Source organism: Cnephaeus nilssonii (assembly GCF_951640355.1).
Source record: "Cnephaeus nilssonii genome assembly, chromosome: 6".
In the NCBI taxonomy this organism is placed as follows: Eukaryota; Metazoa; Chordata; class Mammalia; order Chiroptera; family Vespertilionidae; genus Cnephaeus; species Cnephaeus nilssonii.
Genome location: NC_137077.1, coordinates 87,928,663 through 87,947,883, shown reverse-complemented (window position 1 = coordinate 87,947,883; position 19,221 = coordinate 87,928,663). Strand labels below are relative to the sequence as shown.

Here is a 19,221-nt window from a genome sequence, read left to right as displayed (position 1 = left end):
CTGCTGGTTTTCAATCAATCATGATATTTTATTTCCTTAAGGGCCTACTTATCTTTCACTTATGTCAAACATTTTATTGAAGGATAATATATAGGAACAAATACGTATTTGCATCACCTTAAAATGTTACTCTAAAATACACCACTTTTTAAAATACCATGAAAATAACCAGAATCAAGGAATTATTACTATTTATACTATTATAAGTAATGTACTTGTTTTTATATATAACAAAGCATTATCTGACAGTTACTTGTCTTATAATCTACTAGAAGCCCGATGCACGAAATTCGTGCAAGGGCCTTGGCCCCAGCCCCCGCCCGCCACCGCCGCGGCTGGGGGGGCCTCTGCTACCCCTGCCTCAGCCCCCTCCTGCCGTGGCTTTGTCCGGAAGGACATCCGGTCTAATTAGCATTATTATGCTTTTATTATTATAGATAACTTACGGATACTTATGATTAGCCTCTGAATTATTTCAGGCCCAGGTTAAGACTAACCATCACTCACTTACAAGTATAACTAATGTGAATTGTAAGCACAGAGCTTCAGAACTATTGTTTGCAAATATTATCGCCCCTTTGGTTGGCTGCCTCTTTGTTTTGTTGCCAGTTTCTTTTGCTGTGTAGAAGCTTTTTAGTTTGATATTGTCCCATTCATTTATTTTTGCCATTACTTCCCTTATCTTTGGAGTCAAGTTCATAAAATGTTCTGTAAGACCAAGGTCCATAAGTTTGGTTCCTATGTTTTTCTCTATGTAACTTGTTGTTTTGGGTCTTATAATTTAGGTCTTTGATCCATTCTCATATTCCATTTACTTTAACTTAATTCTGCTTAGCAGCATATGAATCGGAAAGGAAATGCTAGACAGTATGCATCCACACATATATAATCCTAGTTGTTTTTAAATCTCCTGTTTGTCTACACAGAGACTCCATCCCAGGCATGTTTGTCATTTTTTCTCTGATTAAAACCAGCACCTAAAAAGTATGGCTTTTCATACTTGAAAAATGTAAACGGTAAGCTTTAAAAGTTGTTAAGGTCATGAAAAAATGTGACTTATTTGATGTCCTCATGAGATGTGGCCTTCCAACCCATGAAGACAGTTACATAAGGAGCATTCTTCCGGAAACAAATCTTAGTATATATTATATAGTAGACTAGTAGCCCTGTGCACGAATCCGTGCACCAGTAGCTCTCTTGGGGCCTGGCCGCTCCACGCCCGCTGCCCAGAGGCTCTCTGTGGCCCAGAGGCCCATCCACGCCCCGGCCTGGCCAGAGTCCCTCTGTGGCTGGGGTAGAATGCTTGCCGTGTTGCCACGGTGACGAAGCAAGCATTCCGCCAAGCCGCTCATGCTGCCCGCTCTCAGCGGCTGCCCCCCTGGGACTGGGGGACTTTGGCGGGGCCGAGAGGACTGGGCGCCACCATCTTGTGGCTATGGGCACCACCATATTTGTGATGGAGTGATGGTTACTTTGCATATTACCATTTTATTAGGTAGGATGGGATATACAACATAGTGGGCTAGGTAAGAGTATATAAAGTTTTTATCATGGCAAAGTGACAACCTTACTGTCACACCTGTGAGAACGCACTGTGAAAGAAATACATTGATGCCCTAGCCGGTTTGGCTCAGTGGATAGAGTGTCGGCCTGCGTATGAAGGGTCCCCGGTTCGATTCTAGTAAAGGGCACATGCTCGGGTTTTGGGCTCAATCCCCAGTAGAGGGCATGCAGGAGGCAGCTGATCAATAATTCTCTCTCATCATTGATGTTTCTCTCTCTCTCTCCCTCTCTTCCTCTCTGAAGTCAATCTATACTAATAAAAGCCTAGGTGGCCCTCGCGTGCGACATTGTCACAAGATGGTCGCTACAAGATCGCCACCACAAGATGGCCACATGCACAGTGGAGGCAGGGCCCAGTGGCCGCTCTGCGCGTTGAGGCCTGGGGGTACCGCAGCACCACGCAGTGCAGAGGAGGCCAGTCCCAGTGGAGGAGGCGGGTCACAGCAGGGGAGGGCAGTTGTGGGCGATCTGGCCAGCAGGGGAGGGCAGTTGTGGATGATCGGGGCAGCAGGGGAGGGTAGTTGGGAGCGATCCAGACAGTAGGGGAGGGCAGTTGGGGGCAATCGGGCTAGCAGGAGAGGGAAGTTGTGGGCCATCGGCCAGCAGGGGAGGGCAGTTAGGGGTGATTGGGCCAGCAGGGGAAGGCAGTTGTGGGCCATTGAGCCGGCAGGGGAGCAGTTAGCCATCAATCAGGCTGGCAGGGGAGCAGTTAGGGGGCTATCAGGCTGGCAGGCAGAAGCAGTTAGGGGCAATCAGGCAGGCAGGTAGGCGAGCGGTTAGGAGCCAACAGTCCCAGATTGTGAGAGGGATGTCCGACTGCCCAACCCCTGCAGGATCGGGCCTAAACCAGCAGTCGGAAATTCCCCGAGGAGTCCCAGATCAGAGAGGGTGCAGGCCAAGCTGAAGGACACCTCCCCCGCCCCATGCACGAATGTCATGCACTGGGCCTCTAGTAAAAACTATATTTAAAGAAAAAAACAAACACATTGAAAAAGCTGAATGGATCATGTGAAACACTTCAGACTTTGGAACTGAGGCAGAAAATTGGGCCCTGTGGCTATACTTGAGATGATAAGTGGGGACTGAACACACAGAATAAATCCTAAACTTGTGAAATTAAAATATCAATTCTAATTAAACTGCAGACAGTACTGTCTAAAGTTAATGGCCATACCTTGACTCAACTTGAATCTTCTGATTAGGGTAAGACTAACTGCAGAGGTGACTACAATTTAGATGGTATACATGTCTTCACTGTATGTCTTGGAAGTTAGATATCAGAATTATTTTATGAGTTTTTGAACAGGAAGGAAATTGCAAAACTATTCTTTACTCCCAAGTATGTGCCACCGAGGTACCTGAAATACTTGTATTAATCTGTTTCACAATCATTATCAGAAGGTGAGAACTACTCTGGCTTTCTCACTTTTCATATTCAAAAACAATGGTGGATTACAACCACTCTGAGGGTGTATTTGATTGTATCTAACAAAGTGGAACATATGCGCACCCTGAAACCTAACAATTCCATCCCTAAGTATATGCCCAACAGAAATGCCAACATGTATGTACAGAATTTTCATAGCAACATATGTGTCATAATAATCAAAACCTGGAAACTACCCAAATGTCCCAAAATAGTAAAACAGTAATAGTGAAATTGTAAGCTCTGTGCTTACAATTCACAATGGAATGACATATAACAATGAGAATGAAGTCGACAACCACAAGCGGTAATATAAATAAATTTCATGAACATAAGATTGGGTGATAGAAACCAGATAAGGAGTATCCTATCTAATAATAGCGTAACATGTAAATTACCATCACTCCGCTACGCCCATGATTGGGCGGCGGGAGGCTGGGGGGCGGGACTCTGGGTGGCCTATCCCGGCCATTGAGAGGCATGGGATCCGCTGCCACTGAGGGGGGTTACCCTGCTGTTGAGAGGCGCAGCTGGGTGTCCGAGGCAGGCCCCTTCAGCGGCCGCGGATCTGGCCGTTGAGAGGCACAGGGGGTGGGAGCCCCGCCCCCTGCGCCTCTCAACAGCAGGGTAGCCCCCCTTAGAGGCCGCGGACCATCAAAAGTGGTGGAGCTGGGGCCGCCCGCCCCGCCCCCGTGGCCTCCGCGGCAGGAGTGGGAGATGGTGTTGTCGGAGTTGGTGGTTCGCCTCAACTGCGCCAAGTACAAGAACTGCGTGAAGGCGGCAGCTGCCTGCAGGGCTTCGTGGGCCGGGAGATGCTGGCCTTCCACCGCGGCCTGCTCGCCTGCGCCCCCGGCCTGGGCCTGGGCGCCACCTGCTGCGGCGGCTCCAGGTGCAGCCCGCGCAGCCGCTAGTTCCAGCCTCAGTGCCAGGTGTGCGCGGAGTGGAAACGGGGGATCCTGAAACATCGCACCAACGGAAACGGAGACGTCCACTGGGGCAACTGCCGGCCGGGCCGCTGGCCCGCGGACGCCTGGGAGGTGGCCAAGGCCTTCATGCCCCGCGGACTGGCAGACAAAGCAGGACCCGAGGAATGTGATGCAGTGGCTCTTTTAAACCTCATCAACGCCTGCAATCACTTCCTGGTTGATCGAAAGAAAGTCACAGAGGTGATTAAGGGTCGTAACGGTATCATGCACTCTTCAGAGAGGAAGGTATCTTCTATGTGGCTTCGAGATTTCCAGATAAAGATGCAACATTTTCTGAATGAATTCCGTAATATCCCAGAGATTGTGGAGGCGTACTCCAGAATAGAAGAGCTGTTGACATCGGACTGGGCCGTCCTCATCCCCGAGGAAGATCATCGAGATGGGTGTGACTATGAAACAGGCATTTACCTGCGTGAGAGCCACGTCCATGAAATCGAAATGGAATTTCTAAAGGAAAAACTTCAAGAGATTTATCTTCAAGCGAAAGAACAAGAGGTGTTGCCAGAAGAGATCCTAACTCTGCTGGAAGCGGTGAGAGAATTTCTAAGAAACGATGAGGATCTTAGGAACGGTCCTTCAGAGGATCTGCAGAAGCTGGGCAGCCTGTGTCTACAGCATCAAAAACTGGATTCAAAGGAGCCTGGGGTCCAGGCAGCCGCAGGGGAGGCCTGAGATTCACAGATTCATTCATACCTCCTCTATTCCTCTTACCCAAGATGTCTTCCACCTCTGACTGTGTCCTGAACTGTGGTGCCGCTGTCCCATTCCAGCTGTGGTGCTTAGCTGGCCATGTTGCCTCTGAACCTTCAGGGACAGAATTGCCACGGTCCCCGCTGCCCAGGGCCTAGCCGCCTGGAGGAGTGGCCCAAGTGAAGCTGAGCTCTTGCTTCCTCGGCTGCCCATCAAGGATGTGATCTGGCCCTGGCCAGTGTGGCTCAGTGGATAGAGCGTCAGCCTGCAGACCAACGGTCCCGGATTCAATTCTGGTCAAGGGCATGTACCATGATTGCAGGCTCCTCCCCGGCCCGGGCCCTGGTCAGGACTCGAGCAGAAGGCAACCAATCGATGTGTCTCTCTCACCTCGATGTTGCTCTCTGTCTCTCCCTTTCCCTTCCACTCTCCCTAAAACAAAAATCAATGGAAAAATAACCTTGGGTGAGGATTAACAAAAAAATTTTTTTTAAAAAAGGAAAAAATTTAAAAATGGATGTGATCTGTAGAGAAGGGGCAAGGATGGGGGCGGGTGTTCAATGTAAATATTTTTACATTAAAAGACACTTAATGTAATTTTATAAAACCTAAAAAAAAAAAAAAAAGTGGTGGAGCTGGGTGCCTGTCTGCTCTGGCACCAGGCCTTTCAGAAGCCTCTGCCGAGCCGGAGGCTTCTGAAAGGCCTGGTGCACCAGCAGACAGGCACCCAGCTCCCCCGTGATCAAAAGCGAAAGCGTGTAGGGGACCCTACACGTGCATGATTCAATCATGCACTGGGCCTCTAGTGTGCTATATGATTCATTCTGCTTATATGAACTACAAAAACACACCTAACTAATTTCTGCTTTTCAAAGTGAAAACTGTGTTTACCCTTTTGGGGGGGATTGTGGTTTACATGATTGGAAGAGAGCATGAGGGTGGCTTCTGAGTGCTGGTAATGCTCTGTTCAATGATCTGGGTATTTGTTACATTGGTGTTCAGTTTGTGAAAATTTGAGCTATATATTTTTGACATATGTATTTTTCTGTATGTGCATTATACTCTAACAAAAAGTTAAAAACAAACAACCTCTTCACCAACCACAATAATTACAACTAAAATCCCTAAGTCCCAGATTATTCAACAAGTTAATAGTAAAAATAAAAGAAAGTCAGGGCCCTAGCCTGTTTGCTCACTGGATAGAGCATCGGCCTATCCAGTGTTCCAGGTTTGATTCTGGTCAAGGGCACATGCCCAGGTTGTGGGCTCGATCCCCAGTAGGGGGAGTGCAGGAGGCGGCTGATAATTGATTTTCTCTCATCACTGATGTTTCTATCTCTCCCTTCTGAAATCAATTAAAAAAAAAAAAAGTCAGGAATGTAGGATTCTTGACTTGCAGGTTCATTCCACATCTATCAGGTTAGATTGACTCCAGGATGACAGTATCTTCAGATCACAAAGATCTACACATATAAAACTAGTAATATTAGTATATTTTTCTTCTTACCGACAGACTGTTGTTTCCTTTCTTAAAAACACACACAACACACTACAATTAATTTCTACAGCTCTTTTTACTTACTATAGTCTATAGTCTGTTCTAGACAGTATCATCACACACACACTAAAACGTGGTAACTGAGTGTCTAGCAATTCTGTTAGAGGAAGAAAACCACACCTGAAAATGCAGGAAACCTAAGACAAATATTACCGCTATATCCTGTGTAGTGTTGTCTGAATTTATAGAATAAACTTCTTGACCTGAATGGATGTTTAAATACAACAAATGGTAAGATCATGGCCCAATATACTTTTGTGAATTAAAATGGACACTTTGGAAACAAACTTAATGTTCTGCAGCTGGCTGTCCCGATTTAAAACATGTAACTTTTGTAACCTCATGGGAGAGGGAATGCTGGTAGGATCAGATGTCTGAGGTAAATCCGAACTTAGTGACTTTGGAACACTGCTTTGAGGTTGTTTCCCACCTACATATGACCCTTTTTATAAACTGGTTAACCAGGAGCCCAGCTGCAGGGATGTTTGAATGTTTTCTTGTGGCTGGAATTCATTACGAACTTTCTTTGTTATTCCCCAAGAGCTCTTTTATATATGGACTAATTAGTGATGATAACCTAACAATGGCTAAAAAATTCCTGATGGAACTAAGACTTTATAAAGCTACAGTGGGGGAAAAAACGTGTTGATGTCAATCTCCCCTGATACCATATTAGGTATAACAGGCTACAGAAGTGAATGGAATGAGAGGTTAGGAAGTATGAGGCAACTTTCAGTATGGAGCCAGAATTCTCTTAATCAAAATGATAATGTGTCTGGTAAAAATACAAATGGACTATAAGTGGACAATCATCTTGCCTTATATGGCAATGATTTGTGTGTGTGTGTGTTTACATAGGGTATTGCATTTAAAAATGAGGTCTCTTATAATCAGTCTAAGTGGAGGCTCAGTCACTCTAAAAAGCAAAACATATAATCTTTTACACACTTTACCATATGGCATTAACACACACCTTTTATTTTGGAAAATAACTTCTAATAATCAACGATCAAACTTCCTTCCTGACATTCACAATCTGCACTTACCAATTAGCCATTTTACTTTTTTTAAAAAAATGCCATCTAAAGACAGGCAGGCACCAGGTTGCTGACATGGGCCCTTTATCACCAGGTTGGCACCTGGCTCTCCCAGAAGGACCGGCCTGCATCCATTTGTTTTGAGGCTGCTTTGTTCCTCCAGACTATTTGAAATTTAATTTTTAGTCCTTGCATTATTTCTACAACTTAGCCCCTCTAGTCATTTTTTATGTGGGTGAGGCAAGAGAGCAGGAGAGAAAGCAAACAGTCATGGAAAGAGATTTTTAAAAATGTAAAATATAAAGTACAGTATTTAATAAAATAAGTTCATGACTATACCATGTTTTAGTTATAGAAGTCACTACTTGTATTATCCAAAGATCATCCTTGACAAAATGTTAAAATGAAGCTGGCTTCTTCCTGTCATCTAGCATCTCTGTCCCTTGCCTATTAGTGCAGACTCAGAGAAGGCAAACTAAGTTTAGTGTTAGCCTAAGCCAAATATAAATGTGGAGGCAAATCTAATGCTAAATAATTTTTAAGACAAAAACGGAGGAGAAAAAGGGGGAGGAGGGAGAAAAGGGGAGTAGGAGCATATGCCTTATCCAAATCTAAGGATTATTTTGATTTTCTAGTTACCTTCTATAGAATAATGCTATAATTCTCTGAACATAAATGGTTAAGAATTATTCACTGTTTTATATTTTATGCTACTCAATTCTATTAACCAGATAGGAGATAAAAATGTCCATTAGTAAAAAAAAAAAAAGTGCTTTTAAAATGTAAAGTGATTATTATTAGTACACAATATGGAGGGTTATATATTCATACATTACAGCATTTTCCTATATGCTCACCTCTGACATATCATGCACGAGCAAGAGAGGAATACTTATTGTTGTGATGTCATGGGTGCAGCAAACCTTGAGTATGTTTCGGAGCCCCATAATGGCAGGATCGCGAGCAGTGATGTTTCCAGATTTCACATTGTCATCCACACAAAGATGAAAAGCAACGTGGATTTCTGAGAGATTAGAATGCCGTGTAATGTAAAATTCTCCTGTGAACAACAAATACAATCATGATTTTCAAATGGCTAAATCACCGCCATCAATGGAGAGCACAGAGAGCTGGAACGGGCAATCAATGTACCAAACTAGTAGAGGTGAATCAGGAACCTATGTTGGGTTCCGGAAGCAATTATGATTACTGCATATAAATTCTTGGCGAGAAAGTGATGAAAAAAGAAGCAATAGCCACTCTTGCATTAGGTTCATAAATTGGTTATGAAGTAACCACCAAGTAGTAAGTAAATCAAATGAGTATTCATCATCTCTATGTTGATATCAATGCTCAAAGTGTCCCACTTAACTCAAACTTAACATGTAAAAACAGGTTACTTGACTACCTGTCATCCCCACACCCTAAATCTGCTCTTTTCCATTTCAATTTATGGGTCTAATTTCTGTCCAGTTATGTGCTCAGGACAGAAACACAGAAGTTGCCTTTCATTACTTTTTTTCCTCTCAATGTGTCTGCCCAATTTACCATCAACTATTTTCAGTAACATCTCCAAAAAATACCTCAAATATGAGCACTCCATTTTCACTGCTATCACCCTAGTTCATGCTACCATCACCTCTCACCTAGGTTTTTGTAATAGCCTCTTAATGAATCTCTCTGTTTCCATTGTTGCCCATAGTGCAAGCAAATGATTTATATGTAAATCACACTATATCAACCCCCTACGTAAACAGAGGCTCACACCACATTCAGAAAAAAGTCCAAATGCTTTACTGTGATCTGCAAGGCCTATATGATTTGGACACTGCCTATCTGTCTGACATCCTCTTGTCTCAACCTCTCTCTTCCTGTCCAGCCACACTAGCTTTTGTTCAGTTCTGCAAACATGTATAGCTTGTTCCCAATTCCAGCTGCTTTGTGAAAGGTTTCCCCCAGATTTTTGTACGGCTGACTTTTCATTAATCATGTCTCAGATCAAAAGCCACCTCCTTAGAGAGGCCTTCCTTGACTGTTCCAGGGGCTGGAGGACTTCCTCACCTCTCACTTCTCTTTCATGTTGTTACGTTTTATTCTATTCCAGGCAATGAAATTCTTCATTGTTTATGAGATTATTTTAAAGAGACCATTTGTTTACACTCCATAACTAGGAATTTTGTCTATCTTGTTTAATGTTCTATCTCTAGCACACAGAAGAGTACCTGGTACATAGAAGGTAGTTAATAAATATTTGTTGAATGAATGGATGAACAAATGTCTTAGACTGAATTTTAGAGCAGTGCTCATCGAAACTTAAAATCCATGCTTCCTACAATCATTCCATTTTCTATGTAGCCATATTAGCTACAGAATATAAAATCTCATCAGCTTTTGTATTCTACAGTTTCTGTCATATAAAGAAATAAAATATAAAACATAAAGAATATGTTTTAAAAAATACACATTGTTGTCTGTAAATTCTGCTATGTCCTTCTAGGAAAGTTGTGCTCTTCTAAGAAGTATTCTCCTATCACTAGCCCCTGCCCCCACACAGTCTTCTTACCTTGGCTTCAAAGTCATTATCTCAGGATTTTACTTATACGTACTTATTAACAAATAATATAGTTAAAGGTACTTAATGTACTTCAGCACAATGTTTAACCATTTCTAGTTACCAGTGTACATGAATTATATCAATGAATGCCACTGACAGGCCCCAGGAGGTATTTTTCTTTTTAACTTAAGATAAAAGAATTAGATAAGCAGAAAAAGGAATTAAAGAAAAAAAGCAGAGACATAAACATGAAAATAAACTAGTCAAATAAAAAGTTTAAAAAATTATCTGATGAAAAATAGTTTTGTCACAATTTTCTGGAAGGCAATAAAAGGCACAGGTAGCTTATTAGAAACCTGGACGACTCTCTCTGAGACCATATACTTCTGGGCCCAATGAAATGCACTGCCTCCTAAACTCCTCTGATCATTAGGTGATGGAGGTCTTAGCAGAAAATATGGCTATGGTCCAGCAGTGAGGCAGATGACTTAGTGAGCAGTCTCTCCTAACCCCCACATTGCTTCGGGTGACCTTAGAACCCCTGTCACTGGGCTTCATTTTACCCATTAGTAAAATGGGGGTTGTGGAGCTGGCAGGAGTAATCACAGCAATATAATATTGTAGAAAAAGGACTAGTTGGGCATTATGAAGATCTGCCTCTAGCACTTATTGGCTGAGTGATCTTGGGGTAAATCAATTCAACTTATAGATCCTTCATACATCATGTATAAAATGGAAAAAATAATGCTGGACTGCTTTTCTTGCAAAGTAGTTGTGAGAATTAGATGATATAGACTATAAATACTTAGATTATTTTAAAGCAAATGATAAAGAAAAACTATTAGTTAAAAATTATATGAATAAAATATTTTTTCTTTGCAACTTAAAAAATGTAAAGCTTTTGTGATTTGGATCTTTTTTCTCTGTTTACTTCCTAGCTGTGTAGGCATCCTTTAACTAAATAGAAATTCAGATGCTACCTGCATATCTAGTTGAAGAGCTTAATATTCCTTTTTTAATGCAGACTTAATGGCATAGTTTCCTGATTTGGTGGTGATAACAAGATACTAATCTATAGGCTTTTTCCAAAAAGGAACAAGGAAGTAAATAAACATAGCAATAAAGAGTTAAGTTTTTGCCCTGGCTGGGTTTTCTCAGTGGTTAGAGTACTGGCCCACAGACAGAAGGTTTGCAGGTTTGATTCTCAGTCAAGGGTACATACCTCAGTTGTGGGTTTCATTCCCAGCTCCGGTTGGGACGTGTGCAGGAGGCAGCCAATCGGTGTGTCTCACTCACATTGATGTTTCTCTCTCTCTCTGTCTCTTTCCCTCCCTCTCTCCCTCTTCCCTCCCACTCTCTCTAAAAATCAATGGAAAAAATATCCTCCGGTGAGGATTAACAAAAAAAAACAAAAAACAGTTAAATTAAAAAAACAACAACACAAAAACAGACAATGGTACTTCCGGAGATATTAAGATTGGTACATTTTAAGAAAACCACAAAACATGGATAATTTAAATTATGGATCTATGAAGAGAAATATAATGATTCCTGTCTCAATGGAGGTATTTTTAGATAGAGAGGAGGACAGTTTCCTGTTCCACAAAGTAGTGATGCAATCCGGCCTCTAACATTATCCACTAAGGTAGGATATCTGAAGGTGGAAGGAAATTCAGAAGCTGATGACCACAAGTTAACTGACTGGGACTGACAAGATAATACCAGAAATGGTTATGCTATTTTCCTAGATTAAGTGGAATGTGAACTACATGTAGAAAATCTGGGAAGGAAATAAGAAGAAACAACCTTGGCTATTTATGAAACTGCAAAATATACCATTTAGTTTAAAAGAGTTTACACTTATAAAGTAAACAGATAGGCCTTCCTTGTTATGCCCTGTCATACAAACACTATTAAGGATCATCAGAGTGAATTCAATCTGGGATAGGACCAAGAGACTGAATTTCCAGTTTATATACTACTAGAGGCCTGATGCATGAAATTCATGCAAGAGTAGGCCTTCCTTCCCCCAGCTGCCAGGACCGGCTTCCCTCTAGCACCCAGGACCCAGGCTTCCCTTGCAGTCCCAGCTTCATCCAGAAGATCGTCCGGAAGGACATCCGATTTAATTAGCATATTATGCTTTTATTATTATAGATATACCCAAGATAATAAGGAAATGAAAGAAATGCAAAGTACAAAAGTTGATGGGAAAATAGAAAGATTTTAAATCAGATGACACATGTTCTCTCTACAAGTTCAACTGTTTACATTTCTATGTACCATTGTTTATGTTTCAGAGTAAAATTATTTTTTGGTTCATTAAAGAAACTAAGAAACCAATGTATGAAAGAAGAAATCTAAAATAGCAAATAACAATAAGGCTTATGCAACTGCTTGAGCAAATTTTCTTATACGGATCTAGAAAACTCAGTACTAGTTATAAGATTTAAGTTGCAGAACATCTGTGAAAGTACACTATATAGATATGATGCTGTTTTAAAGTGATACACTAACAAACTTTTTATGAAGTATGCTATAAGAACTAATGTTTCAAAACTGATTTCAATGTTTCCTATCTAATAAAGAGGTGATATGCAAATTGACCATCACACCGTAACAAGATGGCTGCACCCACAGCGGAGGCAGGGATTCTGTAACACAAGATGGCTGCGTCCACAGAGGAGGCTGAGTTCCCGTTATGAGCCTTAACGAGCAATCAGCAGGGACCTGAGGCTGCTGTGCCACCTGCCTGGTGGGGCTTGACAGGGACCTCAGGCCATGCCCCCCGCTCCAGCGCTGGGCCAGGCAACCTGAGGCTGTGCCCCCCACCCGGCGAGGCTTGACGGGGGTGGGGCCGGCCGGGTCTGGATCTAGCCCAATGGCAGTGGGGCCAGCCGGGTCAGGGTCTCGTGTGATTTTGAGGCGCATGTGGGTGGGCGGGGACTTGACTCTGGTTCCTATGGCATGCCCCAGACTCTGACAGGAGGAAGATTTTCATATACATTTTACTAATTTTCTTTCATCTCTAACACTTCTATTACAGAGAAAGGGCAAATAGCAATATTAAAATATTTCCTCTAATTAATTCCCTTTTAATGTGCATGAATTTTGTGCACTGGGTCACTAGTATGATAAGAAAATTGCTATTTGAAATAATACTTACCAGGTAAAATATTTAAATAGTTTCTATCAGCATTTTTAGACTTATCTTCACTTCCTCCATTTCGGTTTCCAGAATCTATTAATAAGATAATGGAACATGAAAGAATATCACAAAATATAAAAACACATTACTACTACTATTCCTCAAGCAATCATGACAGCAAACATTTATTAGGAATCTCTAGGTGCCAGGCATTCTGAAGCATGCTTTACATCAGGAATGGGGAACCTCTAGCCCACAGGCCGCATAAAGCCCACAAAATCATTTGGTCTGACCTTGCCAAGGCATTAGGGGTGAGTTAATTAAATGTTTAACCAAATATAGCAGGCTAATTTTTAAGTTGATAATTTTGTATGGTCCATGAATGACGTTATAAATACCCAAATGGCCCTTGGCAGAAAGAAGGTTCCCACCCCTGCTTTACATGGATGGTCTCATTTAATTTTTACAAAATGCCAATAACCACAACGTTATGAGTTAAGTACTTATAGTACTTCATTTATATTTGAGGAAACAGAGGCTTCATAGGTTAATTAACTTAACCAAGAATGCGCAGGTAAGTGGTGGAACCAGGATTGAACCTACATATACAGATCCCAAATCCTCTGATCTTAACCACATTAGATTTGTCAATACCCTATTTTTCATCTGAGAGGTTCAAGGCACTAAGTTAACAACACATAACGTAACTTCATTAGATAGTTGTCATGTGGCCATCTTTATTTTTAGAATCTGAGTCACTGTTTTTTTATATAACTTGTTCAGAACTATAAACAAATGGTTAGTAGCACCAGGAATCACTTTGTTACTTATAATTTGACATTATATACAATTTATTTCAAACAGATATGTAAGATTCTGTTTCAAATGGAGCATTTTTTTTCAGGTAGTCAATAGCTATTCTTTGTAGAAGGCATGATATTACTTAAAAGGATTCATGTTAGTAAAATGAGAGACATCACAATTGACCACACATTATTATGGTTATATACAAATTATTTTACATATACACATATTTTTAATAGAAGATACATATGAATTTTATAAGAACTATCAGAAGTCAAGAAAATGCAGAACAAATATTAGCATTCAAAGTAGCTCTTTTTAAGAAGCCGTATATTGATTCCAATTAAATACAAAACTATTTGGAATGGCCTTCAGCATCAGAAAATCACTTGAAAAGAGTCAGAACTTCAAATGAGTAAACTGCACATACCAAGGGAATATCATGGTTTCAAGAAAGTTCTGAATAAAAACAACTAAATATTTTACCTAGGAACTACTTTAATGAATTGATTTATAACATCATACCTTGTAAACACATATATTTTATGAATGGACAGAGGGAGAGAGAGGCACAAAGAGAAGGAAGGCTCTGTGTTGCCAGAATCCATATTTAATGTAATAGTCAGTTTCTCATACAGAGCCATGTAATTGATAGGCTCTGAATACATATCTGATCATAGCACAGAAAACAAAACAAAACAAAAAAACACACAATAATTAAGGACTCTAACTTTGTTCACATAAGGTATGAACAAACAGAATTCCTATTCAGTAAACAAGAGAGAACAGTTCATAGTCCATTTTTCTTTCCATGCTTTTTTTTTCTTAAAGAGAGGGGGAGAGAGAGGGAGAGAGAGAGAGAGAGAGGGAGAGAGAGGGAGAGAGAGGGAGAGAGAGGGAGAGAGAGAGAGAGAGAGAGAGAGAGAGAGAGAGAACGATGTGAGAGAGAAACATTCACTGGTTGCCTCTCATACATGTCCTAATTGGGGCTGAACTTGCAACGTAGGTATGTGCCCTGACCGGGAATTGAAGCCATGACCTTTTGGTGTTTGGTGTATAGGTAAACGCTCCAACCAACTAAGCCACACCGGCCAAGGCTCCCTTTCCATGTTTACTAAGAAAATGGCTATTTTTTATTTTTTAAAAATGCATATAAAATATGTACAAAAAACAATGTTTTTGTGGGAATATAAAGATGATAATATAATAAACACAGTAAAGAAAACAATGGAATGTCTTAGAATAAAAAGGTACTTGTGTATCAGGATATAAATGTGTAGAACAATGTGGGCATGCACAGAAAAGGAAAAGACAGAGAAAATATTTAAAAAAAACCTCTTCTGTAACAACCTGCTAGTTCCTTTAAGAAAGTTGTCTTTTACAAACCTACTTGTTTCACTGACTCACTTAAACCACAAAATAGTTGCTTGAACAAAAACAAAATAGTACTATGATGTACACACATTGCCTTAAGCGTATGTGGTTTAAAAACTTCCTGTCATTTACTGCACACTTGCTATCTCTCACAAATATACTTAGAATCCTCCTTCTGCCACACCTGTCATGATCTCAATTTTCATGTTTTAGTTACTACTAAGAATAATATTAAAATGTTAGTGATCACATCATTGCTAGTTTTGGAAGAGATGGAGGAAGATGGTAGATGAATAAGAGGGCACACTGAAATTTTCCAAATGGTCCCGGTTAGGATATGCTTCCATACCAATTTCCTGGTACTCAGCCTGGCTCTGTCATACACATACTGCCATAGTAAAGCCACAGTTACCTATAGTGAGAATAGAAACTGGTAGAGCTTCTATGGACAGTGAATTAAAGGACACTTACATTAATTATAAATGTAAGTGTCCTACAATCCAGGAATTTCTCCTTAGAAATCTATTCTATAGATATGGCCATACACACACAATGATGTATGTGCAAGGTTATTTATGCACTAGAGGCCTGGTGCACGAAATTCGTGCATGGGGGGGGGTTCCCTCAGCCCAGCCTGCACCCTCTTCAATCTGGAACCCCTCAGGGGATGTCGACTGCCGGTTAAATCGGCAATCGGACATCCCTCTCACAATCTGGGACCGCTAGCTCCTAACTGCTTATCTGCCTGCCAGCCTGATCACCCTTAACTGCCTCTGCCTGCCAGCCTGGTTGCCACTAACTGCCCCCCCAGCCGGCCTGGTCACCCCTAACTGCCCCCCTCCACCGACCTGGTTGCCCCTCACTGGCCCCCCTGCCAGCATGGTCACCTCTAACTGCCCCCCTGCTGGCCTGGTCACCCCCAACTGCCCCCCCTACTGGCCTGGTCACCCCCAACTGTCCCCCCGCTGGCATGGTCGCCCCATGCAGCCTGCTGTTCAGTTGTTTGGTCTTCCCTCACTAACTCCCCCCCCCCCCCCCCCCCCCCGCCAGCCTGGTTGCCCCATGCAGCCTGTGTTTGCTCATCCGTCTGGTTGTTTTGGCTGTGACAGCCCCTGGCTTTTTATATATTAGGATTAATACTTACAAGAGGCCCAATGCACGAGCTAAGGATCTTGTACAAAATCATGCTAAAAGGGGAATTAAGAACAGAATCTAAGCTCCTAAAGATCTTGAATTTTGTTCTTAATTTCTTTCTTCCACCTCTTTCTGTATTTCAATGATGGCCCATATGCTATTAAAGTGTGTAGGGACAGAACATTATGAGAGTGAAATTTTTAAAAATTTGAGTTTCACTGACCATGCGATTCTTTCAACTTACTCCTGCGCTGGGTTCTAGCATAAAGTACCACCTGCTGGACAACTTCCAGTTGCTCTTCAATTCGAGGAAAATGAAAGTCAGTGCACTCTTGGCAAACTGTGGCAAAATCTAAGGAACCCAAAACATGTACAAACTTTAAAGGTGAACTATCAAATATTTAGTATTTACTTACAGACAAGGAGATCTGGTGAAATAAAATATAAAATTCACAAGTATGATTTCTTATACATGTCTTTTCAACAATTATGTCTTATGAAGTTAAAGTACAGCAATTTTTTTATCAGAAATAATCTCTCAATCACTCAAAAGAGTAAACAATAGACAAGGAAATTTTAAGGTAATTCCAAGCCTTCTTTAAACAATAGATACTTTGACCATAATCCAGTCACAAATAGACTCTATTCAAGTTTCTTTTAAAAAGTTATGTATTTTAAAACAGTTTATATATTGAAATTTTTTAAGTAATCATAAAAAATGAGTTGTATTCTGAGGGAAGGTATACATTTTACCTAGCACATTTAAGAAATAGGTTATTTAAAAAAACAGAAAGGTACAAATGGATAAGTTAAAATTCACTAAAGCCAGGATCTGTTTCTAAATTGAAACTACATTTATATCTTTTTTTTAAAAGCTATTGCTGTTCTTTATTTTTTAATATCTTTTGATTGATTTCAGAGAGGAAGCTTGGGACAGAGAGATAGAAACATCAATAATGGAAGAGAATCACTGATTGGGTGCCTTCTGCACACCCCCCACTGGGGATCGAGCTTGCAACCAGGGCATGTGTCCTTGACCGGAATTGAACCCAGGACGCTCTAGCCACTGAGCCAAACCAGCTAGGGCTACATTTATATCTTGATTATTCTTTTTGTTGTACCTTGAAACAAGGAACCAGTAAGAGCATTGTTTACAATATAATACAATTTTAAGAAAAATTAAATATTCTAAAGCACCATGCCCATGTTAAAGCTTGAAACAAATCTAAAATAGCTGTGGCCCGGTAGGTTATTATTTGGTCTACTTGAACACTGGGATGACTAAAAAATTTTTTCAACTTTTCCATAATTTAATTTCTTTCTTTGTGAGAATGGTATTTAAAAAAAATTAATGAAATAAATATGTATAATGTTAACTTACCTCTTTTAATACCACTATATGAATTAATTCTATTATCTACTAGTAAAACCAGGCCACAGAGAGATGTGGAATAAAGTGACAGAGCTGTCTGGAGTCGATGGAGTTTCACACCACTTCGATGATTTCTTTTGTGCTTACAGAAATCCAGCATGTCTGCTCTCAGCAATCTCAAATTATGCATCGTCTTCAACTGAGCTCCTAGGGGATACAGGCAACAATCCCAGAAAGATACTTAGCTGCGAATTCCTAAGACAAGCATCCAGATAAATCTGTGCTGCAAATTACTGAAAATAGGCCTTGCATTTTCCCATTTTAATAACTAGTAATATTGAATCTTTCTATTTGCAAAAAATAACATATAAACTAAAACTTATAGCCAAAAATCTGTAGGCTTTTTTGGAGCAGGATATACTTCATAATTAAAACTAACATAGGTATGTTTTACTCATATGCTAGGAATTTTTCTTATAGCATACAAAAAGCTTCACAACTTACAATAAATTATGATTGGAAAAAATTAATATACTTACCTAAGTGAATGGTAAAACTTTCTTCTAACTTTCTCTGTTCCTCATAAATCCTTCCATTTGGTTCTACTGATTCTCTGAACTGACTTGGTTGAACTTTAATTTCTTCACTGAAATTAATAAAATTATTGATTTGGGGGGATGTTTATCAAGAACTTTTAAACTTTTCTTTTAAAGAAAAGAAAGCTTTCTAACGAAATGACAAACTAACAGCTGAGAGTAGCGCTTAATTTATTCTTAAACTTATCCTTAATCCATGATGACAAATAAGATCTTAAGTACCAAGAGGTTCTAAAATTCCCACTTGTTCTTTCAGCCCACCACCCACAGCCCTTCCCCACAGCTGACCCCACCCCTGATCAGCCCTCACCACCCCAATTGGCCCTCGGTCCCTCCCCCAGCCAGCTCCACCCCTGATCAGCCCCCCCCACACCAATCAGGGGTGGGGTTGGTTGGCCAACCTCCTACAGCTCCTCCCTGGTCCCATTCGGGGGCGGGGCTGGCCAGCCCATAGCCTGGGGCCCTCCCCCCAGTCGGCCTGGCCCTGACTAGGTCCCGATCAGGGTGGGCCAGCTGGCCAACCTCCCGTCATCTCCTCCTTCTGACAGGCCCAGCCTTGATATGCCGATTGGTGCTGGGCCAGCCAGACCCCACCAGTGCACGAATTAGTGCACTGGACCTCTAGTTATAATTATAAGAAATATTAATCATGCTCTGTTAACCATGATGGTTCTGTTCTGATTAGAGAAAGCACATTTTAATCTGGCTGAGAGTTGTATGCCCTGGGACCTGGGAGTTAATACTGGAATACAGTCCATTCTCCTTTTCTGAGAACTGCCTATCATCAAGGAAAGATTAACAACCTTGTTGCTAAAACAATCTGGTCCTGAGGCACTCGCCCTTTGCGACCCCCTCCCCACCAGCCCACATTGCCTGTAATCTTTAACATTATATGTTGCCTACTTCCCCATGCCTGCAATTCCTACTTTTCCATGTAATCTTTGTCCTTTTACCCAATATAAGCAGCTGGCTTGTGGAG

At 41.2% G+C, this 19,221-nt stretch overlaps 1 protein-coding gene and 1 pseudogene across 4 annotated transcripts in view; one reads left to right on the top strand and one right to left on the bottom strand.

Moving 5' to 3' along the window:
* The window catches only part of FERRY3 (FERRY endosomal RAB5 effector complex subunit 3), a 66,551-nt gene that overhangs the window by 11,824 nt on the left and 35,506 nt on the right, over window positions 1-19,221 (bottom strand). For 2 of the 3 annotated variants that reach the window (XM_079775931.1, XM_079775933.1), the window contains 5 exons: window positions 18,186-18,292; window positions 17,656-17,853; window positions 16,498-16,626; window positions 12,981-13,055; window positions 8,118-8,320 (listed from right to left, as the gene is read on the bottom strand). In XM_079775931.1, coding sequence (XP_079632057.1) covers window positions 8,118-8,320; window positions 12,981-13,055; window positions 16,498-16,626; window positions 17,656-17,853; window positions 18,186-18,292 — 712 coding nt within the window. Of the gene's footprint in view, window positions 1-4,960; window positions 5,098-8,117; window positions 8,321-12,980; window positions 13,056-16,497; window positions 16,627-17,655; window positions 17,854-18,185; window positions 18,293-19,221 lie in introns of those variants that run through there. The other variant, XM_079775932.1, reaches the window with a different exon arrangement.
* On the top strand, window positions 3,692-4,647 carry LOC307102375 (uncharacterized protein CXorf38-like; annotated as a pseudogene). Its single transcript has one exon. The product of its transcript is annotated as an uncharacterized protein CXorf38-like (transcript).